Source organism: Anas platyrhynchos, chromosome 7, assembly GCF_047663525.1.
Source record: "Anas platyrhynchos isolate ZD024472 breed Pekin duck chromosome 7, IASCAAS_PekinDuck_T2T, whole genome shotgun sequence".
Classification (NCBI taxonomy): domain Eukaryota; kingdom Metazoa; phylum Chordata; class Aves; order Anseriformes; family Anatidae; genus Anas; species Anas platyrhynchos.
The window spans coordinates 37797659-37811181 of NC_092593.1; the positions used below are offsets into that span (position 1 = coordinate 37797659).

General features: G+C 38.4%; 1 protein-coding gene across 2 annotated transcripts in view; it reads left to right on the forward strand.

Moving 5' to 3' along the window:
• The first annotated feature begins 726 nt into the window (after positions 1-726).
• SLC39A10 (solute carrier family 39 member 10) overlaps positions 727-13523 on the forward strand; it is a 191241-nt gene continuing 178444 nt past the window's right edge. For both annotated transcript variants that reach the window (XM_072040590.1, XM_038182339.2), the window contains exons 1-2: positions 727-904; positions 1245-1303. In XM_072040590.1, the coding sequence (XP_071896691.1) occupies positions 1294-1303 (10 nt within the window). In that variant the 5' untranslated portion in view covers positions 727-904; positions 1245-1293. The remainder of the gene's footprint in view (positions 905-1244; positions 1304-13523) is intronic.

Here is a 13523-nt window from a genome sequence, read left to right on the forward strand (position 1 = left end):
AAAATTAAAAAAAAAAAAATCCAAATAAGATCCAAATAAGTCCAAATAAATAAGTAATTCCTCTGGCAAAATTAACAGACTCTGATTTGACATAAAGACAGGCTCTGCCCCTACATCCTCCCACAACGGCAGCACTGCTGTCCCACCTTCCCTTTCTTGCTGTGGGACCGTCAGGCAGCATGTAGTGGCTGGTTCAAGTTACAGACATGCTGGTGTGTTCTAAAGGGGAAAAAAATGCTCCACTTTTCATGATATCTGTAGATACTTGGTCCTTTTTTAAGATTTCTGCCTTAGATGCTTGAAATTGGGCAAGATTTGAGCAGTGAAGGCAGTCAGGGAATCATAGTATGTTTCCTCAGGCAACCAAACATAGTTTTTAATGTTTCCAGTGCTTTGCTCCAGTTGTTTCTTTAGTGAAGAGGCCTCAACAGCAATTAAAATCATGGAACCCCATTGTCCCTCTGCCAAAATGGAGTAAAAACTTTCTGAGATGCAGAAAGATGCTCTGTCAGCATTAATACTCTGACAGACTAGATGAAGAGTCACAATGCAGGAAAACACCTGGGATTGTTACGCTAATTTCCTCCTTCTGGGCCCACTTCATTTACATAAGGAAGATGATGTACCTGGTATGAAGGTTTCTGAGAGTAGGCAGCTGTGGGGTTTTGGCTGTCCTAGTACAGCTGAAGCTCATTGGATGTGAATAAGGTGCTAGAGGGGTCTGGGCAGTGGGGCTAGGCAGCCATTTCATGAAGAGTGGCTCTTGCAGAGCGTGAGGTGCATTGGTGGGGCTGGGAGCTGCTCAGGTGGAGGTGAGGCAGGAGGAGCAGCACCTAGGTTGGAGCAGCATCTGAAGATGTCCTCGTGCTGGTGGAAATGTTGCCTGTTAGGTTTGCTTTATCTGGTCAGCATTGCCTCTGTGTGGTTATGTGTGCTTTGGCAAAGTACGGTGTTAGGAATGTGAAGCCTGTTCCCTCTCAGGGCAGGGGTGCAAAATGGCGCCATTACACGGTGTTAGGTCTGCTCGGTGTGAGGGGCAGGCTGGGCCCTCATGAGGGAAAACCTGTGTCTTCTGGGTTGGGGGCTGCACAGGGGCTCAGGGGGAACTTTAAAAAAGCCTCCTTGAAGAAAAATAAGATATCAAAACAACAGGCTGAGGGAAAGCTGCAGTTTCAGGGGGAGATGCTGGGCTGGCCTGCATCTCATTCCTAGTTGCTTTGGAGTAACTGAATCTCAACTTACAGAAACCCTGCTGAGGAAGAGGAGAAAGATCATGGCTCCACAGAGGATCTGATGCAGCCTGGTGAGTTTGTTGCCTGTTTTGGGGGGGTTGGGTTTATTTACTTTCTCATGGAAATCAAATCTGCCGGAAACATGCAATGAACGGGGCTTGAGTGAACATGAAGTTTCTTCAGGTACCTCCAAGAGTCAGTTTACTTGTTGCAAGCACACCCATAGTGGTGATAAAAAGTGTAATCTTGTAGTCTTGGGAAGAGAGGGGGGAGCACGGGAAGAAAATGTTGGTACAATTTCTAAAGGCCTGATGAAGGGAGTATCTAGGCTAGGATCAGCAGTACCGATCATAAACAGTTGGTTCTTATACTTTGTGTGGGGGAACATAATGCGGCATTACAGCAGAGGTGGTACATGGCCCACCTTCCTTGAGCTCTCATGGTCTAGCCTATCTCTCTTTTTTGTTGAAATTTTTTGTTACAGTAGCAGCCTTTGTTTGTACCCATTAAAGCTCTTAAAGTGACAGACTTTAAAGCATCTGCATTATAAAGAATGAGGGGATCCACTTCTTATTGTAGGTTTTCTATCTACATTAAATTCTCATGGTATTTGATTCTATTCTGAAATACATATTTAAAGTTTTATAACTTCTTTGTATTTTAAACTAACTTCTTATATTTTAAAGTAATTTAAATATTTTAAAAAAAATAAAATATACAAAATATTAAAAATACATAAATATATTAAAATAAAAAATATTACTAATAGAAAATAATACATAAAATAATAAAGACATAGTAATATATGTAAATATTTTAAAATAAGTATTTTAATTACAAATAGAAATAAATATATTTATTTTTAAATGTTATTGGATGGCACTGCTCTGAAAGCTATAGAAAGGGTGATATGAAATCATCCATCTCAACAATGTATAGTTATTTCTTTGCTTTATCTACAGGATAAAATAATTAAGAGACTTGCTGTTTTTTCTGTTCTGCTTACTTGATTTTTTTAAACCTTTTATACCGAGTTTGGAGCAACATGTAGGTAGAGTCAATTCTAGCATTAGAATGATATCTGTTAACATCAGAAAAACAGCAATCAGAGACTCAGTGTTATGTATTTGTTTAACACTTGTTTAGCATGTATAACTGTAACAAATCTGTCTTAAAATTTTGGCTGTATACCAAGTATGAGGGCCCTTGCCATGAACTTCTGGAATAGTGAGATGCCTTGTAATAACTCCCATAATCACTGCAGGTAGGTGTTCATGCTGTTGTTGTTCTATTGTGTTCTTAGATCAGCTCAAAACAAGTGCAGAGATAACATGTTTGGATTTCTGTCTTGGGTACTTGCATCGCATCTCCCAAATTGTCTTTATTTGCTGAAAATCACTTGCTGCTTGAATGTAATTAAAGTTGAGTTAGAAAGTTGGCAATAAAAATTGGATTTATATGGGAAAGATTAGGGCAGATAAGATTGAATTCATTCATCAGCAATAGCAGAATTGAAATACCCAGTTTAAAACCTTACAGATTTTTTTTCTTTGGTCCTTGATTTGTAAAGAAAGGGAACATGCCCATTTCTTTCTTTTCAAGGTCACCTTTAAATGTGATGTATGCTTTGTGGTACTCCAGTAACTTCTGAAGAGATATGGAGCAAAGAGGACTACTGAGACAGTTGAGAGCTTGCTGATAGTGGTACCAAATTAGAGACAGGCACCTTCTATCTCAGGCAATCCTGGAGCAAAAGAAATGAGTGTTGTTTATCTGGAATAGTAAAAGTGTCTTGAAGTGTGGTACTAGGTGATGTATAACTTTTTCATTATCCTGTCACACTAGGAAATTCTGCTTTGCAGCACCTCAAAGTTAAAACAAATTCATGGCAGCGTACCTGTCCTTTTAGGATCTTTTTCACATTTTTCGTATCCAGATTTTAGACTTAGAATTAATAATATCCTATCTCAGTCTTGATATGAGATGAAATAAAAACGGACTCAGATCAAAGGAAGCCACTGCTTTTCTTTTCTTTTTTTTTTTTTTTTTTTGGTTGCAAATCTAAAATGATCAGATTAAAAAGCTATTTATTCTCTTATTCTCTGTTAATTTCAGCATCAATTTTGAGGAGAGGATATTCTCAATTCCCAAAAAGGTGCATTAAATAGTTTTTCTGTGGCCTTATGAATATGATGGAAATTGTTTTGGTAATTTTTGAAGCTCTGGAAGTGAAAAGCTGATATAATTGGGCTGGAAACTACTTTGCCTTCCTCAGGTGCATACATGTGTGTACATGCTTTTTTAATAAGATCGGCAAAAGCTATCTTACATAGCCAAATCTTTGTGGTTGTTCATAGTTGTTTCACTTATATACAAACCAGTGTTCACTTAAATCATTACAATGTATAAATGCCTGCCTGCATGCCGAGACAAATTCTTTGTTATATGAGGGCATGTGAACTGACAATGTGGAAGGCATTCTGTCTCTTGCTAATGACTGGTCCTGGGTGACTGCAAATAATGCATTTACCTGTTTATTTCTTCAGTTCTTTAAAGCCTGGGTTTTTAATAAGAAAAAAGGATAATATTTATCTTTCCAATGTGATCTCAACTCTTAAAAACAGGATAACGTAGTAAGTTGAATCAGTTGGACAGACCTTGCTGCAGGTTATGCCCTGGAACAAGATCTGCCTGGAGTAGACAACTGGGAAATCTGCCATTGGCTCCGATGGCGTGCCACAGCACTCATAACTGCTGAGGAACTAAATCCTTCAGACCTTCAGGCAGACTTGCTCATCCACTACATGTTTGAGTACAAATGAAGTTGTCTTAACTTGGTCTGTCTGTCTAGTATCTAGTACGAGCTCCTTCTACATGGATCACACTGAAGTGTGATGGTACCTCTCCAGTAAGTCTGAGGTTTTTTTTACAATGTTGTACTCTGTCATGAACAGAGGTTTCCCCTCTAATTTGACTAAAACCTGATAGTTCTCAATTTGCAGTGGTGTTCTTAGTATTTAAAAGGTGTAGAGCACTATACATTCTAGTGGAAACACAGACTTCTGCCATCCAGTATTCAAATAGAAATCTTTTCATTCCTAATGGCCAAGAGAAGCTAAATTCCTCTCCAAACAGTAACCAGATCATAAGATTGCTGTTTCTGTTATATTTATAGTTATAACGTGCATTGAGAAATAACTTCCTAGTTAGTTTCTTAAGTGTGGATGATACTGAAGTTTAACTTTGTTTGACTGTTGGAAGAAAATGACTTCTTGCTACATGAGACAGGAAGATTTGAACATCTTTGACAAAAGACCAGGTGTCTTGTATGTTTGTCATTGTTATTCTAAACCTAATGTTGCAGATCCACTACAATGTGCATGTATGATTTATTGAATTACTTGTTTGGGATCAGAAGCAAGACTCTGTCATTCAGATGATTATAGCAAAAGGAATACATGGTAAGAAGTTTTCTGGAGCTTCATTAAGGAATACGTTGTTTTCTGCTGTACAGTTCCTTTAGTTGTCTGTCTTAATCAAAATAAAAACACATGAATTAGTGGTATGAAAGTGACTAAGATTAGAAAATGCATAAATATTTCTGCATTTCAGAAATATGTGGTGTTATGAAAAGAAATGGGCTGCAACTACCAATGCTAGTATGAACATTTTCTTCCCTTCACAGTCTTCTCCCAGTAACTTATCCAACCAGTACCTGCAAGGAGTTCTTGCAAATCATCTAAATCTTGTCATGGAAGCTATTACCTTAATGGCAAAGCTGAAACCCTGAACTCCATACCCAAGCACTAGTTCCTTCTTTTTTGCATTACCCGAAGACCCTCAGCCTCCATGCAATGTTGGGATGGATAGGTAGTTAATAGTTTAGCAATGTAATGAGCTGACATAATCTGCCTGGTACTGTGCATCAAGTCAGGCTTATGGTCTCATAGCTTTCTGTCCTGTGAGATTCTGATGTGGGCACACAGTTGTGATCCTGCAATTTGTGGCTATGAGACTTGAAGCTTAGTTCTGTTCTCCAGCAAAATTTTTTGGGAACCTTTTACATGATACTTCTTTCTCAACTGCAGGTGACAATGCAGTTACATACGTGACATACATGACTTAGAAACTCTCAAGTGTCTGCTTACTGTTAAGCAGTTGATATATTCACTGCTTACCTGTTGGATTTCTACTTGCAGCTCTTGATCAGTTATACTGTTGTCATTGTCTTAGTCTGGTTTCTTCCTTATGATTGTATTACTATGATTGAATGGCAGGTGATTCAGGATTAATTTCTTATTCCAGATGAGGAAGCATATATAGGCTACCCTTCACTCTACTGTCTTCAATGTTAGTTATACATAATCTGAAGCATATAGGTAGGTCAGCTACATGCTCAAGGGCTAGTCTATTTTCTGGCTTTCCTGCCTAGAGGATGAAGGGCATGCTGACAGGTCTGCAATAGATGGGTGAGGGAGGAAAAACATTAATATCCTATAGTAATTACGGTAAGTCAAGGCAGAGAAGCAACTCCCTCCTAATACAAGAAATTTGAGATAGCGGAGTAGTAAAATTGTGTTCTAGGTGCAAGCATTTCTTCTTGCATAGACTTTAATCCTTTATATTTAAGGCTTTCCTTCCTGAAAAATGTTTGTTTCTTTACAACAGGATGGTAGGTAAACCTTCCTGCAATGCAGCAGCAGAGAGACATTCCTGGGTTATAGGGGATCTAGCCATGATTACTTACAAAAAAAAAAAAAAAAACCTTGCCAAAACCTTGTGAGCCTTGCTTCAACCCACAGTGGACTTGAAGGGTATTACAGAAACATCTAAAAATGGGTTTATAATGGAAACGTTGACAGACCTAAAAGCAGAGCAGTAAGCAGGTGCCACTATAATTAAGAGCAGTGACCCTTCAAAGAAAAGGGTTGCCAGCAGGTAAATAAACTGCCATTGTGCAGCTCACCTCGTTAAACAAGAAGGTTTGGAAAATGATTGGAGAAACAGCATCAATCAGTGTTACTTTAGACATCAGTTATAAGAGACAGTTGCCTGCTGTGGGACAAACACTATGTACTATTAAAAACAAGGTCTTTGTTCTGTGACTTGTGCTACAGGTAATCCAAGCCCCTGAATTTATATCCTTTTCACAGTTGTCAGGTTCTTTAATATAGTTTTTTATCATGTCATATTTTCCCCCTCAAGTCTTTGACGTATATACTAGGTCAGGTGAATAGAAATATTCAGATGAGTGAGTTGAGCTTCAGACAGTCTATCATGTGTAGTGGATATGCAGCATAATTCTGCATGCATGCTTCCCCTGTTTCAACTTTACATTTTAATATGTCAGTGTAATTGTCTTTGATCTTGACTGCTTCAAGTTCATGAATTGCTGCAGCCAGCTAAACCTGGATTGTTTGGTATGGTTTTCTGTCTGTTTTGTTGTTGTTACAGCACAGTTTTTGTTTTGGGCAGTTTTACAGAAGCATGGTGGAATTGCTGACTGAACACAGTTACTTTGATTGGCAGGGAACACTAACAGCTGAAGCCTTGCCTCATCATGGATTGTAAAAGCAGTATTGTTTTTAGATTAGTAAAAGAAAAAGCAGAATAGAATTAGGATATTTTTTTTTTGTAGTTCTTTTGTCAAGTGTATCTCATTTTAGGGTTGTTCTGCATATTTTGTTCTGTATGCGATTTCTTCTGTGGGATTATGTCATGGATTTTGTTGCAGGAGAGAGAATCAGGTTATCTTGGGTTTTAACTCCTGTTCTTAGACTTTTTTTTTCATGTTGAAAGAAGCTATGAAGAGAATCTGCTGAGGGTATCCTCTATTAAAGCTCTGGAGGCTTCTCCACCAAAGTAGACAAACAGATGTATACCTGGGGCAGTGACAAATTATATTGCCGGAAGACTTTCTACAGGGATGTAATATTGTCTAAGCATAATAGGCACTTTACAGACATAATAGGCACTTTACAGATCACAAATTCCCTATTTGTAAAAGACAGAACAATACTCCTGCTTTTTGAAGATTTATTGTTACTGAGCTGCTGTTACTGAGTTCTTTGTGATTCTGAAGTTGAAAGTACTATAGGAACAAAAGGCATAAAATAGTCTAATTTCATATTTTGAGGTTATGGAAAGTACTGTAAGCACAAGACGGACTAAACACAAGGAAGAGGAAGTTCTGGTACAGAACAGCCATATGCATCATAAGGTTATAAACGATGTTTGTGATAAGTAAAACTATTCCTCTTTATTCTGGTTTTATCTAACCAGTGCTCAAAGTAGGATTGAAGGAAGAGTGCTGATATGGGTGGCTGTGAGCTTCAGTTCTTACCACTACAACTACAGCAGGATCTGTCACTGGCATCTAGAAGGGAAGTGTTGAAATTCCTGTTTAAGTAGATGTTCAATAACCGATAGACACAGTGTATAGCTAGTTCTAGAGTGCAAACTGCAATCGAAAGTGTATGCACAAACAGCCCAAAGGTTAAAACTGTTTTTTAAAAAGAGATTTGCAGGGAAGTTATCAGCTGATCTTATTTGGCCTATCTTAGCATAATTTAAAAGGATTGGCAAGATGGTAGTTAAATAAGATTTTGGCATCCTGACTTTGGAATGCTGTGACCTGCAATGACTGGATTGTATCATATTTGGTGTGCCTTTGTGCAAGCTCTACACCAGCAATACAGGTGGAGAAGTAACTGATGTCTCCCCACTATGAAATACCAGAGCATTCTCTTAGTCATGTAGTCAGGCATCATGGGGAGAGGTGGTGTTTCCTCTTCACTTTAGTTGGCATTAGCAGATGTATGTCAAGGGTGACAGAGAAGTCTGAACTTACGAAACTTACCAAACAAGATCTGTGCTTTCTAACCCTGCAAGAACATTATAAATGCAGCAAGACTCCAAAGAGACTGTCAGGAGACTTCTTAGTTTAAAAAATATATTTTTTTGGATGTATTTTTATGAACATTTTTATTTGCAGTTGAAGCATTTTTTTTGAGCAATTGTTTGAGCTACTTCTTTAAACAGTCTATGATGTCTGTCTCGGAAGGGAGTACTCAATGCTTTTTTTTTTTTATCAGAGATAGTGTCTGGTAAGTTCAAAACATTGGTTATAAGGCTGATTAAAATTTAAGTAAGCTTACAAAGCAATGGAGTTGAAGTGATGCAAAATCCTGTGTAACTGCTTTCACTTTAGTTTTTAAAGTAACTTGTTCTACCTTAACTATTTCTCTGCTGAGAAAAAAAGTAAATGTAGTTTATGCTTCTAAACCGTGCCATCAAAAAAATATATATATATATGTTTTTCCTCCAGTTTGACATCTTGACTTTTCTATCAATTCATCTCAAAATATTGCCATAAAAATGTGGTGCAAAAAAAGGTTGAACTCCGAACTGAGGGTTGCAGCTTTTGAAGTAGCAGGATTATTTTTTTTTTTGGCTATGTCAGTCTTTACTTCTAGGTGTGGTGCACGTTATCATTTACAGACCGAAACAGGATTTTTCTAGCAAAAATGAAGTTATAGAGGAGTTTTAAAGAAAATAATCTATAAATTGATCTCATTTTTTTAAAATGGTTGCTTATATCTATTGTGTGTTATCAGTGATTTGAAAGGAACTTGAAGCTTTAAAGCCTACAGCAGCTGTAATTTTGACCACTAAACAAGTGAAGCATGGCTTCTAAAGGTTTCACTTGCTTAATCCCTTTTTAACTCAAACAGATTGCTTGTTTGATTATCAAACTGGTTGTTTTGATAAAGCAGCTTATTTTGGAGATCAAGAGCACAGTATCAACTTCAATTTATTAAATTCCAGGAGCGAGCGTCTGTTTCATTATCTGGATCCTCACTACTTTAATTTTGGAAAAACAAGTTGCATTTAGCAAATACTTTCTTTTTAAACAAGACTTTCTGATTTTATTCTTGCCAATTAACTACTTGGTGTTTTCCCTTCCTCCAAGAGTTAGCCTAATGCTGTAATAAGTACTGGGTAAAGGGCGTCTCCTCCAGTTATCTACTGGATGTTGTCTTGTTAATACAGCTCAGGATGTTCTTAGCCCTCTTTGTTTTTCAGTCCCTCAGTTCCCAGCATCCCGGGTACATGACCGATATAGTGTTTGCTGAATTTTGTAATTCACTGTCCATTCCTCGAGCCTTTCTAGGTCTGTCTAAATAGCAGCCCTGTCCTCAAGCATGGCAGGAGTACTACCCTTTTGGTGTCATGTGTGAATCTGACAGCACAGCACTGTCACCTCTTCAGAGTCAGTGACGATGTCTGACACGGGTCCCTGTGATGCACCTCTTGTTGGCCTCTGGTTGCATAGGATGATGACCTGTTAACAGCTGTCCTGTGAGCCAACCATCCAATTGCCTATTTACCTATCTAGCTGCCCACACATTCAGACTGTAAAATCCTTGCTTGGATACAAATACTTTGGAAAATGATGTTGAAATTCTTCTAAAGTTGGCATCTTCTAATCTACAACTCACAAATCCAATGAGGGCTATCAGGTTAGCCAGGCATAGTTCACCCTCTGTAAAGTCGTGCTGGCTTCAGCATATATGCTCCAACAGGACTTGTTCCATGATGGTCACAGGGAGTGAGGCCAAATGCTATGTAATTTTCTGGATTATCCCCTTGATTCATTTTGAAAATGGCTATAGTATTGGCATTCTTCCAATTATCAGGAACCTCCCCTAATCTCTAGACATTTAAAAAAGATGACACAAACCCCATGGTGACAGCCAGCTTTCTCTGCACTTTGGATGAAGTCTACGGGGTCCTGTGGGCTTCGGGGGATCAAGTCATCACCAATAATCCCTAACTTGATTCTTATTCACTGCTGTTAGTTCATCTCAAATGTAGCCTCTAAGCATAGAGGTGTGGGAGACCTTTTGGTGAAGAAAGAAGGCACTTGGTACCTTGCATCTGTTATCGCTGCCATGTGCCCCATTCGGCAGCAGTCCCACATTTTCCTTATTCATGTGCAGAGTAATTTGAGTATGTTCCATCTGTTAACCATGCTGCATGTAACTTCTGCAGCACGGATACCAGATTGTATAGTCAGCTGTTTACTGACATTGGGTTCTTAAACCGATATTGTTTCAGCTGAGGGTTCAGGATATTCTGATATTGACACATGTAAGTAGGATTTGCTATGAGTTTGCACAGTGCTGCAGTCATTACATTCAACACTTCAAATTCTTGCAGAAGATTCACTGATCACTGTTTTGGCCTACTGTAAGTAGTTTTGCTGTTCAAGTCCTTCATTCACTGGTACCACATATGCACAGGAGGGACAATGCTGTAGTGTTAGACCTCAGATACATATAATACTCCTAAGCCCGTAATAAATATAGCTGTAGTGGCGTACATTTCAGTAGACCAGGAAAGGTAGGACTTGGTTGATGTGCTGAATTACAGAGAGCCTATTTGTCCTATACTTTCTATCTAATCAGTGGAGAAAAATAGTGGGCTCTATAGGTGACTCAGGATGTTTAAAATCTGGATTAAGTCAGGATGACCTGGCTTCTTAGTGGGGTGCTAAAGTTGAGCATCTGAAATATTCAATTAATCCATGTCAGCATGCCCTTCAGAGGGTCTTGCTAAGTAGCAAGTCTTCAGTACTAAGACAGCTATCTTGAGCCTGCCCTCTTCTGTCTCTGTACAACTATTTCTAACCCCAGTAACTAAGTAGGTTTTTCAAAGCTTTTGTTACTTGTAATGAGGCACAAACACAAGAAAAAGCCCTGGTGTAACTTATCAAGGGTCCAGTGAGCCTATCTTTGTTGCCTCTGAACAAAATCTGCTTCAGATGGCATTGGGGTAGCAGAGAGGGGTTCATTGCAGTGGTTTGTGCTCAGGAGTCCTGAGCTGGAGGTCAGGCTTGCTTGAACCTTGGAAGGTTGCTTTTTGTCAGTCAGTAAATCAGTTTGTGTGGCTTTAGTATTAGAAACCCTTGCAAGACTTTTTCTAGTTTTTCTATGTTTATAAAAAATAATAATAATATAAAAATATAAAAAATCAGGTTCTGCAATTTGGAATTGTACAGCCTTTTTGTGTAATACCACTTTTAAACATTCAGGGCTTTGGGGAACAAAGACCATATAAACTTAATTTCCATTGCTTATGGCTATATTGTAATCCCACTGTGATGTCTTCAGTGTTTGTAGTGGTAGCACCACATTTCCCATAGCACTTTGCATTTCTTCTCAGCCTGGTGCTGTAGTGGACTGCTCTTCTGTACTGGTTCTGCAGCTCAAGCAGCTTTGACTAGGAAATGGAGGTGGCAAACAGATGTTCTGGGAAGACAGATTCATTTATTTCCTTGATGACTGTCAAGTTGTGTATGTTAGAATGGCTATTGGGAAGTATGCTATTCAGTAAAAAGAGTGATCATTTAGGATAGAACCAAAACATGCTAAAAGAGCAATTGCTGTTTATCATCTCATAGCATCATTTGATCTCAGCTTTGTTTCACACTTTTGACTTGGTATCGGTTTTGGGGGTGGCGGTGGGGGCAGGGGGATGCGTTTGTTGACTCTTAGAAGGCTTCACAAATTGTTAGTTATTCTGGTTTTGGTGCTGAACACCTGAATGTCTTTCCTGTAGCATCCCAGAAAAATGCTGTCAGTCAAATTAAAGAAGAGAAGTAGAAAGTTCCTTATAAGCTTAGATTCATACTTACTTAATGTTGTTCAAACTTATTTAATGGAATAACTGGAACATCCTCCTTAAAAACAAAATTAGTGTTGAGTAATTGTTAAAGAATCTTTTTTTTTCATTTTCTGATTAGAAGCCAATTGTAAGAGTTAGCTGCAATGCTAACAGCTCCTTTATTAATGCATGCTTTCTGCATATTATTGTAGTAACGCAGAAGGAACTTGTACTCTTCCTGCCTTGAAAGATATGTGAACCTTTAATTGCTTTAACTGAAATATTAAGCTTGTGGAGCCATCTGGGTTAACTAGTCCTAACATGTTGAAGTAAGTTTGTTAGGAGGTGGTGGAGATAAATGTGGCTGCCTTTCTTCCTCATAAGCTTAGTGTTAGCTTACCTTTTTCATATGGAATATTCTTGTGGTAGGAAATCTTAGACTGTTCATTAATCTGTACTTTGTAGAGTTTTCTGACCTTATGTTGCACTTATAAATGTGGGTAGGCAAAAAGTGAGTGGAATTGTCCACCACTTTAGATAATACTGGACAAAGATGGAAAGAGCAAAATACAGTCCTTGCAGAGAGAGTGCACCAACAATTCATATCATTATCTTCCAGGGCTACTTTTCAAACAGCAGAATATGGTATGGAGCAGTATGTTCTCTGTGAAAAGAGATGCAGATGTAAACTCTTACCTCCTTCTGACATTGAGGAGCACATTCCCCATTCGCCCATGGAAATCTGATAATTGTTTGTTCAACTTTTGGAGGTCATTGTCCTTGCCTGAAGCTTATCTAAATGTGTGCTGCTTATGAAACTTGCTTACAAGCAGTGGAATTCATACGTGTGCTCTCATCTCCAACTTGGCCTCTGGAAGCATTGCTCAAGGGACTTAATGGACTTAGACATAATCAGGTTGTTAGTGCTTGGAATCAAACTATTTACCCTTCTTTTTCTTAGTGAAAACAGCATGAGAATGTATGCCCTACTAGGTTAGAACAATGTTCTTTCAATCTCCACTGCTGGCAGTAGAAGTTAATTATGAAGAACACACAAGTGTCTGTTGTCCATTCCCCTTGTACTTGCCCAGTATCCCAAGTTGTTGTGTTAGATATTTGCTTGTTACCCTTAGCATCTGTTTATAGGCACGTTCTCCAACAAGTTCAAAAACAACAGTATTAATATGAAGGGTGGGAATAAACCTTCTGTCTACTCAGGCTTCAACATGCAGTTTCTGAAGTGCTCCAAATGAGTGTTCTCTCTGTGTGAGCCAGGTTCCTAAGCTGACACCATTTTGTTGCAGAAAACTTCTTTCTCTTTAAAATATTTAACCCTTTAATTCAATTAAGTATTGTTTGAATTCCTTACACAGGGTTAATCCATTCTCCACAGTGAAGTGCTGAAATTTCAGAAGTAATGTTCTCTGTTCCACTGTCATCTGTATAAAATATTGTTTACTCTCCAGGCCTATTGCTTCAGGAAATTATTGATAGGAGCAACTGCTCCTTCACAAGAAGAGTACAAAAGTCCTTCTCCGACCAGGGGCACTTTACAGCCACCTTTACTTATCACTAATGCACAGAAGCACGGAAGATTGGATTTCAAACTTTCAATAATAATAA